This window comes from Crassostrea angulata, chromosome 4 (genome assembly GCF_025612915.1).
Source record: "Crassostrea angulata isolate pt1a10 chromosome 4, ASM2561291v2, whole genome shotgun sequence".
Classification (NCBI taxonomy): Eukaryota; Metazoa; Mollusca; class Bivalvia; order Ostreida; family Ostreidae; genus Magallana; species Magallana angulata.
Genome location: NC_069114.1, coordinates 6,522,697 through 6,544,396, shown reverse-complemented (window position 1 = coordinate 6,544,396; position 21,700 = coordinate 6,522,697). Strand labels below are relative to the sequence as shown.

General features: G+C 32.8%; 1 protein-coding gene across 1 annotated transcript; it reads left to right on the top strand.

Annotated features, from left to right (window-relative positions):
• The first annotated feature begins 80 nt into the window (after nt 1-80).
• LOC128179878 (complement C1q-like protein 3) lies at nt 81-18,930 on the top strand. The gene is made up of 2 exons (XM_052847567.1): nt 81-296; nt 18,472-18,930. Exons 1-2 carry the CDS (start codon nt 113-115, stop codon nt 18,876-18,878), a joined length of 591 nt encoding a protein of 196 aa, XP_052703527.1. The 5' UTR covers nt 81-112; the 3' UTR covers nt 18,879-18,930.
• The last annotated feature ends 2,770 nt before the right edge of the window (nt 18,931-21,700 follow it).

The window sequence follows — 21,700 nt, the reverse complement described above, 5'->3', positions numbered from 1 at the left end:
ATGATATATGAATAGTGTATATTAGCATGATAACAGTGGTGTAACAGGTGTTGTATCAGTACTTATATACACCAGGAAAGCTTCACCACTGTCTAATTAGAATATCAAGACGATGTTGCTGTATTTGCTATTTCCATTGTTGTTTAGTGTATTAGGAGTGTCGTGCGGCGAAAACAATCTACAATCCGACGTACAGACAAAGATGGGTTTGTTGAAGTCCTTAATTTACAACAACACCAAGGCCACGGTGACCTTGGATTCATCAGCCCTAAAACAACTGATTCAACTGCTGTCAGGTATTTCTTTTACAAATATATAATACTTAAAACATAATACTTATACAACTTATATTACAAGAATACGATTTCATAATAGATTTAGAGTGTTGTTGTGAGAATGAATATTACTACAGTTATATATAGAATGAAAAAGTTTACTTTTATTCCAAAGAGCACATTAGAGGAAACAAAAAGTAAATGCAAACTATGCTATATTTATGATCGAAGAAAATAACTATTTTTTTACTGTTACAATTGAACGTGAGTATGTAAAGAAAAAAAATCCTTCAAATGAATACATAAAGTCGATAGCACTTCACCAATTCCTGTTCCAGGTATTACACTTAATACATTTTTAAAATAACAGTGCGACATTTAAGTCCGGACATGACAAAGTCCGGGCTTTTAGCTACCATTTCCGTTGGACATAGCTTACTTTTGTTTATATATCTTGGTGGGACATTTTACTTTGATCCTATCATGTCAGCATGAATGTACACATTGCTCTAGTTTTCTTGTAATTGTCTCTCAAATATCAAAATCCCATGGGATTTTGGTGGGATTTTTCATCCCATCTCAAACCCCACCAAAATCCCATGGGAGAAAAAGTATTGTGGGATAAATTGTCCCATGTGGGAGAAAAAATCCCATCATTCATAAAAGATGGGATTAATTCTCCCATATAGGACAAAAAATCCCACATAATAAAGAAAATAGGATATATCCCATGATTTTTCACATAGGATAAATTTTCCCATATATCACAGATATCTTTCTCATGATTTCTCATAATAAATTATTTTCTTTTGTTATTTCACCTTAATTTGCACATAACATTAAACTCTGTCTCATGGCAATTGATTGGATCAACAACTGTACAGACATTTCATATTTTCATCTGATATTAATCTTTTAAAGACATGTGAGATTGTATTGTGTTGATTTTTCAAAATACTGTAGGTGCATGTTTGCTATAAAATGCAGATTCTAATCCTAAATAAATAGTTATTTGGTTCTTCATTTTTAATCCATCTAATTAGACTTTCTTGTTATCTATTTCTTAGGAACTGTCTTCCCACAAATGTTTATTTAAAAATAAAATTTGGTGTTATGACTAGTCATAACACCAAATTTTATTTTTAAATAAACATTTGTGGGAAGACAGAACTAATAATTTCATTACATATTATATAGCTCTTTCTGGTAATTACCATAGGCGCTTCCCACCTAAAATCAGTGTATTAAAAATCCATCCGAAAAGAGATGAAGATTTCGCACAATGATGTATAGATAGTGAGCGTCTAACAGGTGCAGTTCTTTACCTCAGCAGATAAGAATGACCATTGTAAATGTTGCTGTGCAGTACTAATGCAACGCTAAAAAAATACCTTATGCAGATTGTAAACAACGAAATGTTTACCCAATGATGACGTTTTTTTCATATCTAATGCTCATAAACTTCTCATATTTCTCATGTACTCATTTCTCAATGTTCCCAGTTTCCATCTTGGAGTGTAATAATTATGTTGAATTGCGAACCCGATTGTTAAATACACCCCCCCCCTCCCCCCCCCCCCCCTTTTAAAAGAATTCGGAATACTAGGACAATCTCATATCATGTTTCATGGAGTCAGGTGCACAGAACAAGAACCACATCGTCAATAACGGCGATTGTCTACGCCGCATTGTTACCCATTGTACGGATTTTTTTTAATAAAAGAGAGTAAAATATAACCTTTGAAAAAAAATGTTTTATATTGAGTTCAAAATCATGCTTAAATAACTGTATCAAGTTTTGTAGTTTGATTAAGTCATTATAGTGAGACTGTTTGGGGTTTTTTTTCAATGTGATTGTTGTTGTTTTGATACATGTAAGAAGGTAACAAGACTTCAAACTGTCGCTAAGTTTAATAAATTTCACAAACGCTATTTCTATTGGTTGGTTGCACCGAGCTCAGCTTGAGCGAGTTTCTGTACTTGTGTACATTACCTGCATACGTGTAAGTAACAGTATATCAAATAAGTGTATTTTAAAAATACATGCACATACATAGTACAGAAGATCAAAGGTGGCAATGTTGCATACATCAACCCGTTAATTGCCAGACTGTCACCTTGATTAAAATTCTTATCCCTCGGTGGTTCGTTTTATATATACATGTAATTATATCCCCGACTGTTTAAGACTTGTTACCTGTAATTAAATCCGAGATGTACGGTTCTAGGATAACACAAAAGTGAAATTTTTGTTTCAAATTCAATTAACGGGTTACAATATTATTTCCCTATAAAAGAAATTATATATGAATTAACCATTAACCATTTACCAAATGTTTCATTTTATTTTTTGAAATCTCTCTCTCTCTCTCTCTCTCTCTCTCTCCCTCTCTCTCTCTCTCCTCATTATTTGCTTGCTTAAGTACTGCTTTAAAGTACACCAGGGACAAACGGTATCTAGACTACCTACATGTAAAGTGCGGTCAATTTTTGATATGATGGAGATTTATATGTGAAAACATCCTGAAAATTTAACTGCGGTCGCATGAGTACTTTTCGAGATATTTGGGGGAAACCCGATTTCACACCTTCAGAACGATTTTTAATCAAGCCGATTTGGCGCGGGATGAACTGTGGCGTCACTGGGTCAGCTACTATAATATGAGAAACAAGAATATCGTATGAAAACTGTTTGTTTTCTTGCATTGCATTTTCTATATATGAACATTTTTTTTTATCGACCCTGAATGACTAAATATACTGTTGTTTGAGTTTAAACCCATATTTTATTGAACAAAAATGCCGAATTTGGAAACTTGTTAGCGTTTGCTTCATGAATTTAGTCAAATGTGTGACACATTTTGCATCACATGTGTATCCTATGTAGCAAATTGACAATCAATCAAGGCACTGTTGTTATAAGAAATATTTTTTGAAATATTTTTTTGTAAAAGGTAACGTGGGGGGGGGGGGGGTCTATTCCTCGTATGAGACATAAAATTCAGGCACGTAGCATCGGGGGGGGGGGGGGGGGGGGAACTTGCATTTACCATGTTTACATATAAAAAATTGAATTATCATGGAGCCTCCCCCCCCCCACTTTTTGGGGGAGTATGTAAGTATTAATTAAGGAAATTAAGAGTGAAATCGAAGTTACAGATATATACCACGCCAGCTCCCCCCCCCCCTTCCCCCCACGAATAAGGATATTTAAGATTTCAATTTCCCCTTTATTTTTTATTTTTTTGCTTGCTTGTCAAGATTTTTTGGATGAGTCTGAGATGTAATTTCAGGCAGGTAGCATCCTTTTTGAATTGTGGGGGGGGGGGGGGGGGGGCAATCAAAAACGATGCTACCTGCCCGATATTACATCAATATTGCCCGATTATTCATTTTAATATTGATTTCGGACTATTAACAATCAAAATAGCATGCACATTTTAACAAACAATCGAGGGATTATTAATGGATCAAGGCGAAATTTAAGTCCAAGATGGCCGCATGATGAAGTTTGTCTCGTAACTTCTTTGAAAATACGATAATGGAATTTTATTTTACACTTATTTACATCTTTCAGTTTTAATAATGATTCGGTGTTAGTATAACAATTTAATTTAAGCTATTTGGAGTTAAATTGCTGACTATAGCGCTCGGAAGAAAGGTGTTCTTTATTGGACAAGAAATTAAGACCAGGGACGTAATTACTTCCGAAATTATTACTTCATTATTACTTGATTGCATTTTTTAAACAAGGTTTAAATTGCTGAATTGTGAGTTTTGTCATTTTTTAAATGATAAGATAAGTAACAACTAGAGCACAGCTCGTGGCAAAGCCACGAGTAGGTCTTCCGTTGTTGCTGCGGGTTAAAAATATATGTAATATGGTGTCAAACGATTATATGACTAAACTTTCAGTTCTGCTTTTGTTATAAAAACGTGTTGTGATTGAAAGCCTGTATATAAAATGTGTTTTGAACAAGACAGGAAGAAAATGTTTTAGGAAAACTATTTGTCGAACACAGTCTGTGTAATCGTTTCAAAAATTCTATAAAATGTGAGATGTTTAATGGCGAGTTAAATTTTAAAAAGGGTAGCAAGCATTGTTATAAACAGTATGTACTCATGATTCATGTCAGGAATTGCATTTTTTTTTAAAACAAAAACTAACCCGCCTACAAAACACGTAACCTTTTCTCTAAGATAACTTGTTTATTTAAATCTTTCTAAATTTTTTAAGACTATTTGCAAGTTTAAAATTGTTACGGGCTGACAAAATTTAGTAATTAGTCAAAATTGATGGCATCTTTAAGATTTTCTTCAGGGAAATGTGTGTCGTCTGATATTATTTAATGATACGAGTAGATTTGGACATTCAAAATAATATATAATCAGCTAATAAAAAAGATGAGCGGGAGAATTTATGCGAAGGCGAGCATCTAACTTTTACACCAGATGGTGCTGTTTCATAGAGACACCGCTATGTAATGTGAATTAAACCTTATTTACAGAAATGAATATTACTTCTCTCGACGATGTAATAATATGCAAAATCCTTATTTTTATGTCAGTGGGATGACTAATTAAATTAAAAAAAAAACAACTTCAATTGCGCTTGCGTAAATTGGAATTCTGGGAAGGAATTAGACAGTCCGTGTTAGATAAATTCGAAGAAGTTATGAAACTGGTCAGTTTCTAGATCAAACTGCGCATTGATGTATTAAAAGACTATCATTGGTATCGTCTGTAGCCATGGTCCGGAATCCGTATGTGCAGTCATACATTGTATGTACATCGATACACCTATACCTCCTCACCTACAGCCATACAAATGAGGGTGCAACCTTCATATACACAAGCATATTAGTATTATAATTCTGGAAACTATTTATCTTGTATTTAATATATTGGGTATTCATTGTTCACATAAAAGCCACCTATATTCCACTGGCTGTAGCTTACCTTGTAAGTAAATTAAGTTGCATTACAACCTCATAATACACAACTTCAATTAAAAGTTGTTTTTTTTTAATCAATTTCCATACAATTAGCAATAAATAAAATTCCCAATAACGCACATCTATCTCACTTAAGTGTAACTTTGAGAAGCGCATATATTTTTGGGAGGCAGATATATCGCTATATTATAGCCTGCAAGTCAAGTGAATTATCATGGTCTTTCAAAGAAATAAGATATCCGTCGACAGTTGCAGTACTTTGATGATTTCTATGGCGATCGACTGCATTGCATAATGTAGTCGTATTTCCCAAGAAAAAAATTGTCTTTGTCTTCAAACTTTTAATTATAATATATCATGAATTATTATGTTCATAACTATAAAAGTTTAGCGTGATCAACAGGTTAATTTATTAGCCACATTCTTGGGTTACGATTTCACATCTTTAATGTGAAGATGATTGACTTAGAATAATAGTCTTATTGTTTATAAAAGCACCCTTCCAGTTGTTACTCAATTACATATGTTCTGAGTTGTGTGCGCTGAAGCGACACAAGATCTTCGGTCGCACGTGGCGATTGAATTAACACAGACTGACCGAATAAACATACGGGTGGGAAAATTAAACACGTTGAGGAGAAAAGAAGTCACCAAAAATGATTTTCGACAGATCTGGATATCTTTTCGCCAATTTAAAAAAATCCAGCGCGAGCACTTGTCAGAGGGGCAGGAGGAGGGGGGACACAGCACTGAGTTCGCTTCCACACTGAAACGAACAACCATGTAGAAAAACTACAGAGTGATTAATATGTGACTGATAGAATCTATTAATCTTAAGTTGTTTAAAACTCACGTGAATATTCTTTTAAATAATCATCAAATGCCTCAATTCAGGACAATTCAGGATTCTTTTATCGTGCTAGCACCTACCGCAAACATGTACATGTAACATGGAACTTTGATTATAATTTGATTTGATTTTTAAACTACCTTGTACGCTATCGTATAATAAAATCAATGCTTAATCAACTGTACAAGTAAAATAAATTTATTTATTTTCGTCTTAAATCTATATAATAGTTGAAAACATAATAAAATATAGTTCTGTCCGTGCAAAATATGAAACATGAACGCGTGATAAGGTACATATAGAAGAACACGAGCCGACCGCAGATCACTTGTCCACTCGCGCTGGATCTCCTCGGCCATGTGCGAGGGATGATCATCATTTAATATTGGGGGGGGGGGGGGTTAAAATTTTTTAGATATACAAACCAACCATTAATTTATGTCTGACTATGTTTCCGATTTGGAGTAATATCTTTCATTAATATTCAGTTTCACTCAAATGTTTAATTAAATAAATACAAGATGGACAAACTTTTATAATATAAAATTGAAACAGTTCTTGTATTTACGGCTATATAAACTCAAACACGTTCATCTTCATCTAAGTGTGCGAATCCTGTGTATTAGATAACCGCTTACCGCTAGTAGTGCAGCCGTGGCTGATCGGCCGTGGACGAAGGATAGATTACGTAAAGGTACAACGCACAGACACGCACATCTCAGAACCCAGGAAGATTTGAAAAGTTTGCCGTATAATGACCATGTTCTATCAAATAGACGTTCTTTATTTTAAACCTAAAACCCACAATTGATCTATGTCTGATATTGCTTTAGATTGAGAATGACATTACTTTTATTAATTAACTGAACGATTTCTTAATTGACACCCAATCGTTTAGTCCATAAAACTTTTATGTGTAATCAAAACTATAACAATTTTTGAGTTCGCGACTAAATAAACTCATTTGTGAGAGACGCAACTCTCGTGTATTAGATAACCGCTGACCGCTAGGTAGCCCAGCCGCGACCATGGTGACCGATTTTCTCGGCCGCGGGCGAGGAAGCTTGGCCAAATGCCGCGAGTACTGGTCAACACGTATTACTTTTTACCCGAATATTATGCACTACCCGAACACAAAAACAGTTTTATGAGATCAATAAAGTCACAAACAACATTTTTTGCAGCGACGCCCATATCGAAAAATTTACCGTTTGAGAGCTATGAAGCAAAGACTTTTAAGGGATCTAGACCCCTCATTTTAGGGGCTAGCCCCTTTTTTATGGTATCAAATGAAAGCTCTTGATATTCTGCACAACTTTTATTCTATATGTGTCTAGAAAAAATTTACAACTAAAAAGTTATTGAGCAAAGATATAAGCAAAATTTAACATTTTTTGAAACATAAATTTCGATGTAATTTTTTAAGCAGTATACGTGTGTTAATCAAACATGTAAAACTAGGAGGACAACGTTCAAGATGTCTACATTAAAGATTTGTAAATTAAAACTACTTGCTACGGATCTACTCGGAGCCTTTGCAGGTACACGAGACCCACTAAAAAAAATTCAAAGGGGAATAACTCAAAACCGGAAGTAGCGATTTCACCATATTTTTTGCTATAGTAAGCTATTGTCATTTCCAATAAACCCTGAAAATTTGAATAAAATCTAATGACAAACAAGCGAGATATTACAGTTTAAAGAAACGTCTAGAAGAAAAAGAAGAAGAAAAACTAGAGCAAAGCTCGTTGCAAAGCAACGAGTGGGTCTTCCGTTAATGTCGGAAGTAAAGCTGGAAGTTTCTGTAAGAAGCAGAGCTCTTAAACCATTAACAAGAGTAACTAAAATAAAAAGATGAAAAAATCGAATTATTCCTGGTACGACTTAACAAAATCCGAATGATTTTAAGTACGACTTAACAAACACCTTTCCGATTTCAAGAACGACTTAACAAAAAAAATCCGAATTGTTCAAGTACGACTTAACAATTATTTTTGGTACGAGTTAATTTTACTTTTAACATTTCGCTATTTTTTAAACCAAGGACGCGGAATAAAAATTTCCGGAAAAATCAATTTTTAAACCCCGATATCTCTGTAATGCATCGTCCGATTTTAAAACGACTTTCAGTGTTAGATTCAGCTTAATAAGCTCTATAAAACACATATTCATTTTTGATTTGATCAGAAAATTCATTTTTTCGAAAAATTTGTTTCACTTCCGGTTTCGACCGGAAGTGACAGATTTTCATTTCGAGCCTTATTACAGACGTAAATCGATCAAATCATAATCATTGAAAATTTCAATCCTCTATCTTAAAGCGTTTTTGAGAAAAGTCCGGGACAAAATGACTTTTTGAAATTTTTAAAAATGACGTCACGTCAAAACGGGGGTGACGTTCTCTTTAGAACTTTTACATTTTTGAGGGACGCCAACTTGCAACAATCTCTGAAAATTTCATCAAAATCGGTTAAAAACCTTTTGAGTTATGAGGCAAAAAAGGAGTCAGAAGAAAAGAAAAAGAATAATAATAATAACTAGAGCAAAGCTCGTTGCAAAGCAACGAGTGGGTCTTCCGTTAATGTTGGAAGTAAAGCTGGAAGTTCTTGTAAGAAGCAGAACCCTTAAACCAATAACAAGAGTAACTAAAATAAAAAGATGAAAAAAATCAAATTATTCCTGGTACGACTTAACAAAATCCGAATGATTTTAAGAACGACTTAACAAAAACCTTTCTGATTTCAAGAACGACTTAACCAAAAAAAATCCGAATGTGTCCAAGTACGACTTAACAATTATTTTTGGAACGAGTTAATATTACTTTGAACATTACGCTATTTTTTAAACCAAGGACGCGGAATCAAAATTTCCGGAAAAATCAATTTTTAAACCCCGATATCTCTGTAATGCATCGTCCGATTTTAAAACGGCTTTCAGTGTTAGATTCAGCTTAATAAGCTCTAAAAAACACATATACATTTTTGATTAAATCAGAAAATTCATTTTTTCAAAAAATTTGTTTTACTTCCGGTTTCGACCGGAAATGATAGATTTTCATTTCCAGCCTTATTACAGAGGTAAATCGATCAAATCATAACCAATCAAAATTTCAAGCCTCTATCTAAAAGCGTTTTTGAGAAAAGTCCGGGACAAAATGACTTTTTGAAATTTTTAAAAATGACGTCACGTCAAAACGGAGGTGACGTTCTCTTTAAATCTTTCACATTTTTGAGGGACGTTAACTTGCAAAAATCTCTGAAAATTTCATCAAAATCGGTTAAAAATCTTTTGAGTTATGAGGCAAAAAAGGAGTCAGAAGAAAAGAAAAAGAATAATAATAATAATAATAAAAAGAAACCGAAGAATAACAAGAGGGTCTTCCGTTGAAAACGGAAGACCCTAATAATAAATAGAAACCGAAGAATAACAAGAGGGTCTTCCGTTGAAAACGGAAGACCCTAATAATAATGAAGAATTTCCAACAGAATCAGTACAAGGTCTTCCGTTGGAAACGGAAGACCTTAATTAAGGCATATTTTGAACATTAGTTTCTTTTTGATAGTCTCATGCATGATTCTTTAACCACTGATTGACGGACTATACCCGTGTATTAGCTAATGAATGCTTATTTTACACAGTCTAATTTAATTTATGTTTTAGCTGATAATAATTGAGTAGCTAATTATACACAAATCAATTTACCAGTCTAGAGGTGTGAAACCTCCTCTTTGTTCTCCAGACTCGTGTACCATGTGTATACATACCCCAGACACACACGTGTCTTGAGCAGTAGCTTCGTTAGTTTACCGGTGACATCGTCTCGGGTCATTCGTGTGTGAAGGGAGATTATGTAATCAGCAACTGAATAATGAACATCAATCTGTCCATGCAAGCATTCAAAATAACTAGATACGTCAAAACATCAGAGCTCTATCAATTTTTTGTAATTTTTTACTGCAAAATGGTATTTATTTTGTAAAGCTTTTTAAGGTAATTCCCTTCCTGTTGATCTCGTAACCTCTTTTCCGCATGTTGAATAAGCAAATTAATCAAATAATGTTAAATATGTCGCCTTAACTATAATTATATTATGTAAGTAGAACAAATAATTTTCAATAATATCAAACTGATAGCATTCATGCCGTAAATACTCCATTTCATAGATCTTTATTTGTGATGCTGAATTAGTAAATATATTATTCACCAATTCCTATATATTTGCTTTGTATATCTGTTTGTATTTTTTGTATTCATGTCGTTTTGTATGTACATGTATATCGAGAAGGTCATTGTGTACACATCACAAGTCAATCACAAGTCAGTGGATTTTGTCTAGATTTTTGTTTTCTCTCATCTTGATTAGCTAGTGATTAATTTTGCTCTAAATTATAAAGTATTAATTATGAAGAAATTTTGGGGAAAAATCACCGCCGCGAACGTGGTTTGATCCCACGCTAGTACAATAGTGCTACTTACACCGCCCTCCGCGCAGCCACTGCGCCACTCAAGCTTTTGTTGTAAAGGCTTTTATTTTAAATATAAGGTAAGGCTATCTTATTAAAAAGGAAATAAACTGAAATATCAAGCTAATTTTTTCTTCGGAATAATATATTCTTAAAAATATAGAGTATTTCACCCCTTGTTATGATTCTTTATTCAAAACTTGAATAATTACATTTCGATGTTTTATAGTACATGTACTACCAAGGACATTTATGTATATATATGTATCACCGATGCTATGGACACGGAATGCACCGATCCAGCTTTTTTTCCTTAGGGAGGGGGGGGGGGGGTGGGTTCGGAGTGACAATTTAGTTTGCCAGGGGGTCAGAGGCATATTTTCGATATTTCTTTATGTATATTTAAATTTTCAAGGGGGTCCGTCCTGTCAATGATACGCGTTTTGTCACTGCCGGTTTAGATTTACTTTTGATACTCAGCTTAGCATTAGCTTTGAAATTCATGATCATTTATACGTTCTAATTAGAAACCAATGATATTTTTTCATTATAGCCGAAGCACTTGTTCATGTCTTGAAAATGATGCTCAAAATCACGCATGTATTGCATTTAACTTGGATTTACACGAAATAATTTAATTGAATGATCAGCCCATGTTTGTGGGATCCCGTTTAATACAGGTTAAGAAGCCCGATAATTAACAGTGTTTTAAAACTTACGCACACTTTTATTGATTGGCAAAATGTGAATATAATAATCTTCGTTTCGGGATAGCATTGTAACGGGATTAGCAAAACCAGGCACGTTGGTGTCTCAATGGCAAAACAACTACCATTTACTTAAAATGATATATGTCGCATTGATCCACGTAAATATCTTATGCCAAAAGCTATCTGATTAATTAATTAATTCATTAATATTGCTAGTAACGATTAAAGTTAACAAAATTGGTTAATAATGTTTACATTCACGTAATAAAAACTGTGTTTGTTTCGTGGAGACGGAAGACCTTAATGATAAGACAGTGTTCGGTGAAAACTTTCTCGCTTCTGAACTTCCAGTAAAAAAAAAATAAGAACCTTAAAAATGGATGAAAAACACTCCAAAATTAATCTAAAGATTCACAATTCACTCCTTGTATGTGCCAAATTTCCATTTTATCATGCAACTTGATAAACTGGTTCACAGTTTCCAAAACTCGGAAGTGGAGTGAGGAAAAACGAGGGGAATAATTTTGTTATCATGAGCAGTAAGTACATGTTTGTTCTTATTTATTTTCTTCACCCAATTTTAGCCCCAAGCGAGTTCACCTGTGTCACGTGTTTCTGTTCAATCTGGTTTCTGCTCGCACGTGTCTTACACGTGTATATCTCCATTCTTTGTAGAACAATAGGGTGCTAATTAATATACACAGACTGACACCTGTAGATACTGCCATGTAAATTGGTAGATGCTTTAGGACAATAGGATAGTTATTAGGTATACACAGAATGTGTCTCCTTGGTCAGTTGACTTATCTATAAGGAATTCATAATGAACACAACAAAGACTTTTGATGCTACATGTAAAGCTTATTTGTAATTGACATCAACACAATATTTAAAAGTTATTAAAAAGATATTATAAATGAAATGAATGTGCAAGTAATAAAATGTTGAAAAAGTATATTATCATATATAGTCAATGTAATACAAACCATTGCATTCCTAAAACTATATGCATTGATCTAAATTGATAACGTTTAAATACAGTTTTGTTACTATACTTGTATTGTTTTCATTTTAAGGAAATATTTATAAGTAATATGAACAGAACCATATTTTAATTTTGCATTAGTACAATTGGCAACATTTTAAAAAACATTATATAGTCTGGCATCATGTCTATTATGGACTGTGCACTGTTGTATTCTCTCATGGGGGGGGGGGGGGGGGAGTGAAGACTTTTGTTAGGAACCGTTTCTATTGTTATAGTCAAATTATTTTACTACTCCTATTTCAAAGTAAACTCATATATCAACTTAGGAGTGAAGACTTTTGTCAGGAACCGTTTCTATTGTTATAGTCAAATTATTTTACTACTCCTATTACAAAGTAAACTCATATATCAACTTATATTCTTCGAATAATATTAATTATACATGTGTATAAAATTTTTCTTTTTCTTTTTAAAATAAAAGTTTTCTTCTGAGACTGTAATCTAAGTTCATTTCAGAAGAAATTGGAATGTGTCCTCTACATGTATTTCATCTACAGAGTTTTCATGTGCACTCAGTCTAGACAAGTTCACCCTGAAATGGTGCAGTCTCTATTTTCAGGGGTAGTACCCCACATCGAAACTGTGCTATTGTTGATCTAGCTAACAATATGTTTAGGAATGTTCATTGAGATGTATAATTTTCTAGGCAAGAATTTTCCTTTGATAGTTTTTATGTTCTTAATTTAGGAGTATTTAATGGGGATATCCATTTGCCATCTTAGTTCATGTTCTAACTGCTGTTTACTGATATGAGTTAATATATACATGAAGTACATGGGGGCATATTTCCATAGGCTGCCAGTATATCTACATCATCTAGAATAGACATTGTGGTTTTATGAATAGTCCTTGTTACACTACTACATGTACATTTTAATAAGTGTATTGTCAAACAACAATATTCATGTACATGATATACCATATGACTGCCCAGAAAGACAACAACTTCAGTAAATAATGAGTAACATAAATACAAGGCTTTTAGTTACTAAAACATCTTGTCAATGAATAGAAGAAGTCGATCAGAAATAATTAAGTACTACATGTAGGTAACTGCAAGTTAAAAATCAGAATTAATCATTTAAAACCTATGGCCAAAAATTTTCAGAGAATCGAGAGAAAGAAAACAAACCCGGTATATATAATCATGTTCATATTAATTAACTTTGAAACAAACCGAAATCATTCATTAGGGGAGAGAGAGAGAGTTGTTGAACATTAGGGTTCACTGGTTAAAAATACATGTATGTATTCAGAGCTTTATTTAAGCTCATTGAGCAGAGTATTAGGACTAATATTCTATGTCTGTGTGTCGGTATGAATGAATGAGGTGATGGGTTTATAAATGTAGGAATGAATGTGTTCATGTATATGCTAAACAACAAGTTAATTTATCATCATATGACAAAAGTCAAGCTTATTATTTATTATCCAATTATCCTTTGTTTTGTATACAAATATATCAATAACATATCACTCTGTAAACTGGTAAATTATACTACATACTATATTATACTATATTCTATGATTATTTTATAACACCACTTCTTGACTTTTTATTTTGGAGAGGGTTTATATAGGCTTTGCCTGTTGCCTAATCCATTTGATTACTCAATAAAATATGCTTAAATTAGAGTATTAGGAAAAATTTAATATGAAACATAACTATTGAATAAACATTAAGTGTTTATAGTATAACCTCACAATATCCATAAAAGTACCACTGAGACCAACATAATACAACTGCATAATAAATAAATGTTATTTAAGAAATTAATGGGTTCCAGCTTCTGATCCGCCATTCAGTAGATATTTTAAAACAATCTTGACTAATAAATGTCAGTCATATAATAATGATTCCAATATAAGTCGATCAGATGAGCAAATCTAATGTTTTGAGGCTGTATGATCGAGCTATAATTTTTGAGAACCTTAAATTTATCACTATTATGGGACCCAGTTCATTTAACAGGCATGGGACAATTACTTTTTCATAAAGGAAAAGCATGGGACAAAAACTTCCTTAGGTACCCGTGGGATGAACACTTCTTTAAAAATGAGTTACAATTCTCAACTCAAGAGGAACAATTAATATCTTTAAACATATTTCATTTTAAAAAAAATAATCATTTAGGAGGGAGTTACTCTCATTATTATCCAAAACTGTGTGACTTGCTCTCTTTAACTTACACTAAAATTCTATGAAAAGATGAAATTAGAAAGCTTATGCAATTCTGAGAAAAAATATGCATCATATTGCCAATTCCATTGAGGTCTAAGAAAAATATAGCCATTTAAGTGAACCTACCATTTCCCCACTCCTCTATTTAACACAGATTCATGGGGCTCTCCTTTAGTAAAACATATTAACTTAATCTTTTAGACATCAATTGTTGTTCTACCTCCTTGAATAAGAAACCTTATTCAGTACTACATACATCTACATAATATTACCATGATAAAAGCATCAAATCACTTAGAAATACTCTTACATGTATTACACTCCCCCTATTTTGATTGTCATAAAAAGCATTTATAGTTTGAAATATTTTACCTAATATTATGAAATTTGTGGCAATTTTCTAGGGTCATTTCTTACACATATTTGAAATAATCATCACTGATGCTCAGAAATTGCCCTTTTTTTGGTAAATGGATGATTTGTAGCATTTTTATTCACAACTAGACATGCCATCCTGCATGTGTTTTTTGTTTTTTTCATGAAAATGGAAGTTTAACAATCATATTTAGTGAATATCTTATCTATTCTGGTTTCTAGTCTCCTTTTGATAAACCATATGCATGCTAAAACAGTAGGACCTGCAAGTATGATATGCCTACCTTTAATTTAAATAAAATTCAAACACACCAGGGTAGCTGGAGATGGATAAGAATTTCATGAAAAATGTTCAATTTTTACATGTATTTCTACATTTTTGACGCATATATACAATAAAAGGGTAAAAATATGTTGATTCTTGTTCGATTCAATAGAAGTACGTACCATAAATATAGTAGCTAGATGTTATTTGAAGGTCAAGTGTACCTTTACATATCATACATGTATATGCGTAATAAAAGAAGAGAGATGATTTTTTAACTAATGTAAAACCATCTTAAATATTACTTTTGCACAGGATACATACACTTGGGTTTTTAAGGTTGATACTATGATAACTACATTTGTTTACATGTAATTACTACATTTGAAAGAGACATATTCTTATAAAAAAAAAAATGGGTAACTATTTATAATTAGTCAGGTTTCTTAATGTTATTTCATAAAACCAGAGAGCAACTTCACTGCAGATTTATAAATTTAATGATTAAATTGATAAAAACTGTTTTTATCGCTTATCTCAGTAATTAACTTAAGCCTATAAATTGTCATCAGGATAGGAAATGCCAACTTTCTGGGTAGGCCAAATTTTACTCAAGTGGTGGCCATTCTACACATGTAACCGAAGAGGGAGTATTTATGAAGTCTCCTTCTGTATGCATATAAAAATAATTGTTTACATTGTACCTTTTGTAATTAAGTCTCCCAAAAGAAGTTTGGAGACATTGTTTTTGAAAGCGGTTTCTTCTTTTTCTTCTTTCTTGCCTTTGAACTTGTCCATCGCGTTTCTCAGAGATGGTTGAACAGAGTTGTACACAACTCAAGGATATGATAGGCCTGCATACCCTGTTTTAAATTTTGAATTTATTGTTTTTAAATTGGGGTTGGGCAACCATAGTTTTGGGGGGTCAAATAGGGGTGGGGTCTAACATTGAATCCTTAGGGAAAAATTATACACTATATTGTAAATGGTTATAACTTGAAAACCGTTAAAGATATTGACATGGATTTTTCAAATGCTAAATATATTGAGTGTTAATTATGGTCAATACATGGTACATTATAGATATGATCTCTGGGGACTATATATATTCCCCAACCCCCAGGTTAATGGGAAATTACTTAATATTTGAAAAACCGTGACTCCTCACCCTTAAACCATAAATATTCTTGTTCCTTGTGTAATGGGGCATCATATGGTATATACCGGTAGGTTATGGCCATATGGGGGTGGTTCCGTCTACCCCTGACACAGGAAGTGCCCTAATTCAAATATCTCATTAAATTCCTATGAGATCCCCAACCCCAGACTACTTATATTCTTGTCATTTGTGTTAAGGGGCATCAAATGGTATGTAGGTTATGGGCCCTGGGGGTTTTCCTGACCCCCATTGAACAGGAAGTGCCCAAATATCTCAAAAATGGTTGAGATCCCCACCCCTAAACTAAATATATTCTTGTTCCTTGTGTCAAGGAGCATCAAATAGTATATAGGTCATGGGCCCCAAGGGTGGTCATGACCCCCCTCCCCCCCCCCCTTTGAACAGGAAGTGCCCAAATATCTTGAAAATAGTCGAGATCCCCGCCCATTAATCATATATTTTCTTGTTCCTTGGGTCATGCCGGTTCACCTGATATACAGTATCAAATCAAATCATATCAATCAATCAAAATTTTAAACAAAAATGAGTCTCCTTGCAGCAGTGAAAAGTAAGAGTTTATGGGTTTACATAAACAGAAATATTTTCATTAATATTCAATAGAATTGGTAATTTTTGGTATTTATTTTCTCAGAATTTGTTAAATCTTATTGTTATAAGCTCTATTAAGTCATTTCAAGAATATGTTATCGATAGTAAATATAATTTAGCACATGTAATTCATTAGATGGATATAATGACATTATCTAATGAATTAATACATTGGTTTTTTGAATACTAGTATTGCTTTTACTAGACTATATGATCAGACAATTGAATCATAAGAGTTCGTGGGTTTACATAAACAGAAATACTTTTATTAATATTCAATAGAATTGGTAATTCTTGGTATTTATTTTCTCAGAATTTGTTAGATCTTATTGTTATAAGCTCTATTAAGTCATTTCAAGAAGAATATGTTATTGATGGTACATATAATTTAGCACGTGTAATTTATTAGATGGATATAATGACATTATCTAAGAAATTAATACATTGGTTGTTTGAATATTGCTTTTACTAGACTATATGATCAGACAATTGAATCATAAGTGTTTAGTTAACCCCAACATACAATCAATCAAGATGATATATTTAGAGGACTTTTTATCCTCTGGGATAAAATATCCCAACATGGTGATTCATAGGATTTTAAATCCTATAAAAGCCTTTTAGAGGATTATTTATCCTATAAACACCAATGATGGGAGAAAAAATCCCACGGGAGTTTATATCCCACAAAGATTTTTTTCTCCCATGGGATTTTAGTGGGGTTTGAGATGGGATGAAAAATCCCACCAAAATCCCATGGGATTTTGATATTTGAGAGACAATTACAAGAAAACTAGAGCAATGTGTACATTCATGCTGACATGATAGGATCAAAGGAAAATGTCCCACCAAGATATATAAACAAAAGTAAGCTATGTCCAATGGAAATGGTAGCTAAAAGCCCGGACTTTGTCATGTCCGGACTTAAATGTCGCACTGTTAAATACAAAGGCCTTGAAACAGCCCAGGTCAGGTAAAGTTGTCAGATTTCAAAAACATTATAGACGACCTATGAAGCGATAAGGGACACAAGCCTCAAGATGATAAATATAATTTAAAAAGAAATATCGCAAAAACAAATATAATTGAACATGCAAAAGATAAATTCGAGCTTTGCCGTCAACAACTTTCCTGAAGTCAATACACAGCCTCGTCATAATCTTTACCTCAGTTATACAGTGTATGCACCTTTCTGTCAAAGATTCAAGATGAGAACTGAGTTGATAACTGTTATTGCTGACGGCGAGGGTAGATTTTAGTTTCTTCCAACACTCATAAGTGTTAGTGTTAAAAGATCACGTTATATTCAAATCCGCCATTTAAGCGCTAAAACTACACATTTGATACATGTATATCAGTCGATAGGTCAGTTTACGTAAACACAGCAAGGTTAATTTTAATTTCAACAAGAAGTTAAAATAAAAACAAGCAACGAACTTTCGCCGTGATGTCATGTATTCATGAGCTTTGTTTTCATTTTTCAGCATTGCTTAGTTTGATCGACCCCCTCCCTCAATAAAGGGAAAATATACATGTATCATTATGTTTTTGATCACAATATACTTTTTTTTTATTTACAGAGTCTTCAAATCATTCTCGAAGAATCAGTTTTTCCGTTTATGTTAAATCAAATGTTCTGACGCTTGGCTCTGGTCAAACAGTAAAGTATGATACAATCCTAACAAATGATGGAAACGGATATGACGACAGAACGGGGGTATTCACGTGTCCAGTGGCGGGAACCTACATGTTTGTTGTCGATTCATTATCCAAACCTGGGATCTGGTTGTTCCTGAAAGTCAACAACAATGCGGTAGGCAAACTACACGTGTCTGTTGCACATAAAGATAAACCATTTGTCCAAATAAGCAGGACAGTCATCGTGAGACTGAAATCCGGGGACCATGTCAGAGTTGAAAATTATTCAAACAACGGTATAATACACGACGGACATTACTCAGGATTCACAGGAGTCCGCTTGTATTGACCATGGATTGTATAAATCTTTTTAAGTCGAATAAAAATTTCAAAAACTTTCTTCATTAATGGATAATTATATAATAAATATCAATAAAAAACAAATAATATTATCTTGTATATAATTCTGCCAAAAAAAACCTCTACAACTATTTGCTAAATTAGGCTGCAGAAATATTTCGATGCCAAAAAGTCTTGAAAGAACGAAAATCCTGGATTTTTTGTACATCGAAACTTAAATAGCAATTTTCCGTGCATTTGATAAAAATAATCAGAAACAGACAGACTTTATTGCTCACAAAAGAATTTAAATATTTATGAAAAAAATCTATGAAAATTAAATCTGCACCAAAGACTTGTTTTGCACATTTACATGTAATAAGAGAAATAGGAAAGATCAATATAAATGAGATGCTTTAGTCACACTATTTTGCCATATTTCAGATAAATCAGACAATTGTCTAATCTAAGAATGCATTTCAAAAACAGACAGACCAATATACTTTATCTATACCAAGACTGAAAAACTGTTTGCATATGCATGGTTTATATCAATTCATTATTTATTTTCCAAGAGAATTTCTTTCATTTTACTGAGAGAGAAAAATGTGCATAGATTTGCCAAAATGTTTATCTAAGCATTAATAAAACAATAAGACCTCAATTATTTATTTTTCAATTTAAGCCTACATTTAATTTTCAAAAGGATCTTTCTGATAATATACAAAAACAAGAGGCCCATGGGGCCACATCGCTCACCTGAGCAACAATGGGCGTTCAAAAGATATTGTGCCATATGGTCCCTCGGTAGAATAACAAAAATAAATATTGTCAAGTATTCGAATTTTACACTTAATTTAGCATACACGTAATCTTTGACATTGCACCTTCATGAGATACTATTTTTTACCAGAATAAGAAAATCCTACGCAAGATATAAAACTAAACATTTGGTAGGTGTACACTGTTAAGTTGTTAACTTCCAATTCCCTATATATATTCGTTCTGCCCCCCCCCCCCCCCTTGTAAAGCGATCAAAATAAATGAGAGCATATAGGTACATTTTTTTCATCAACTAATTACTGGTTATTGTATTTTTAAAAAAAATATAATAGTTATTGTATTTTATTTAAAAAATACTACATGTATAGATGTGAAGAAGAAAATTGTACCTTAATGTGCTCAATTCCTCAAATTTAAAACATTCAAAAATTTAATTTGTCTTCTCCATTATAATAAAATGACTGTTATTTACCTCGCGAACAAACCAGGATAATTTTCCGCTGTGATATTTTCTTAGGAATAGCGATGATTACTTATCCCCGCAACAGAAATGTGTCAGAACTATGGAAACTGTTTTAAAGATACTCGTGTTTGAAAAACTATCAAAATTGATGTAAATTTCACATTATTTATTGTATCAAGAGGGGGCTCCAGAGAGTAGGTATATACAGAATATCATTCTTTTATTTTGTTTTTACAAGTATTTAACATACTCTAATTCATATAGAATTTCTAATGTTCAACCAAAATTTCAGCGTCAATCGTAGAATTATAAGCAAGATACAGAGCTCACAGTTCGCCTTAGTTTGAGTCATATTTTGTTCACATGAGTTCATTACATTCAGCTTAAGATTTTTAACTTGGTATTTTCTATTCAGCATTTAAAATGGAAAAAAAGAATTGTCTAAGATTTTCAATTTTTTTTATTCACTCAAGACCGGTTTACTGGTATTTGAGGTTCAAAATCAGTTTATACAAATGTACATAAACACAGTCCAGGATCACATGTACAGTAGGAGTAATAATGACGAAAAAAGGTTAAGTTTACAATACAATTAGTTGTTAAAGTTGGTTTCTGGAAGAACAGAGTATGAAAATGTTCTTAATAAATATTGACAAACTTTTTACTTTTTTAATCTTTAGTTTTTAAGATCTGTGTACAAACATAGAATTGTGAGCAAATCTCTGTATCTTGCTTATAATTCGAAGCTTAACACTCAAATATGGTTAGTAAATAGAAATTGTAAACAATTAAACACAAGAAACATGCACTTTAATAAATAAGGAACACAATTTATTTTTTCGAAATGAATTATATATACATGTATACATGTACATACCTACATATTTCCGTCAGCGATATCAAACTCTATTTAAACTGAATAAACTCGAGAAAATGCCGAGCATCTCAACAAAACCTATTGCATTAATCTACCATTACGCAAAAGATACTGCCGAATTACCGATAGAATAAATTGTATTTCAGTACTTTTTTATACATCAGATTTTTCTTAATTTGCGCAGGTAAACAGCTAACTGTTTGATTTACCGAAGTGTCTGTTTGATTTGATACGTAAAAATCACGAAATACAGACGATAGTTCCCAGGTTACAAAGCATAAATAATGAAAACGAAACGAAAATCAGAACAAGCTAACACCAACGTCATGTGTGAAAACTGTCAACGCATTGAAATATTTAGCCTCAATTTACTTCACAAAATCGGCATTAATATATTTTGCATGTTTCAAAAATTTCCCTATTTCATACGCAAACTGTTGCACAACAAGCAAATTCATCAGTCAGATCGACCCTTTTTCGTATAATGTCATGGCTGCTTTAAACAAAGAACCTCGTTTTCGAAGTATGGAATACGAGTCTTGGTAAAATGAGTATGCAAACACGGGCCGTGGCAAAATAAAAGCCGGGGCAGATCGACAATCGTCAATTCCAAATACGCATTATTTTGCACAATATTTACAGAGAATACAAATATACTGGTCCATCAAATATCCTGAAATTTTAATGAGATTGGCAGATTAATAACTGC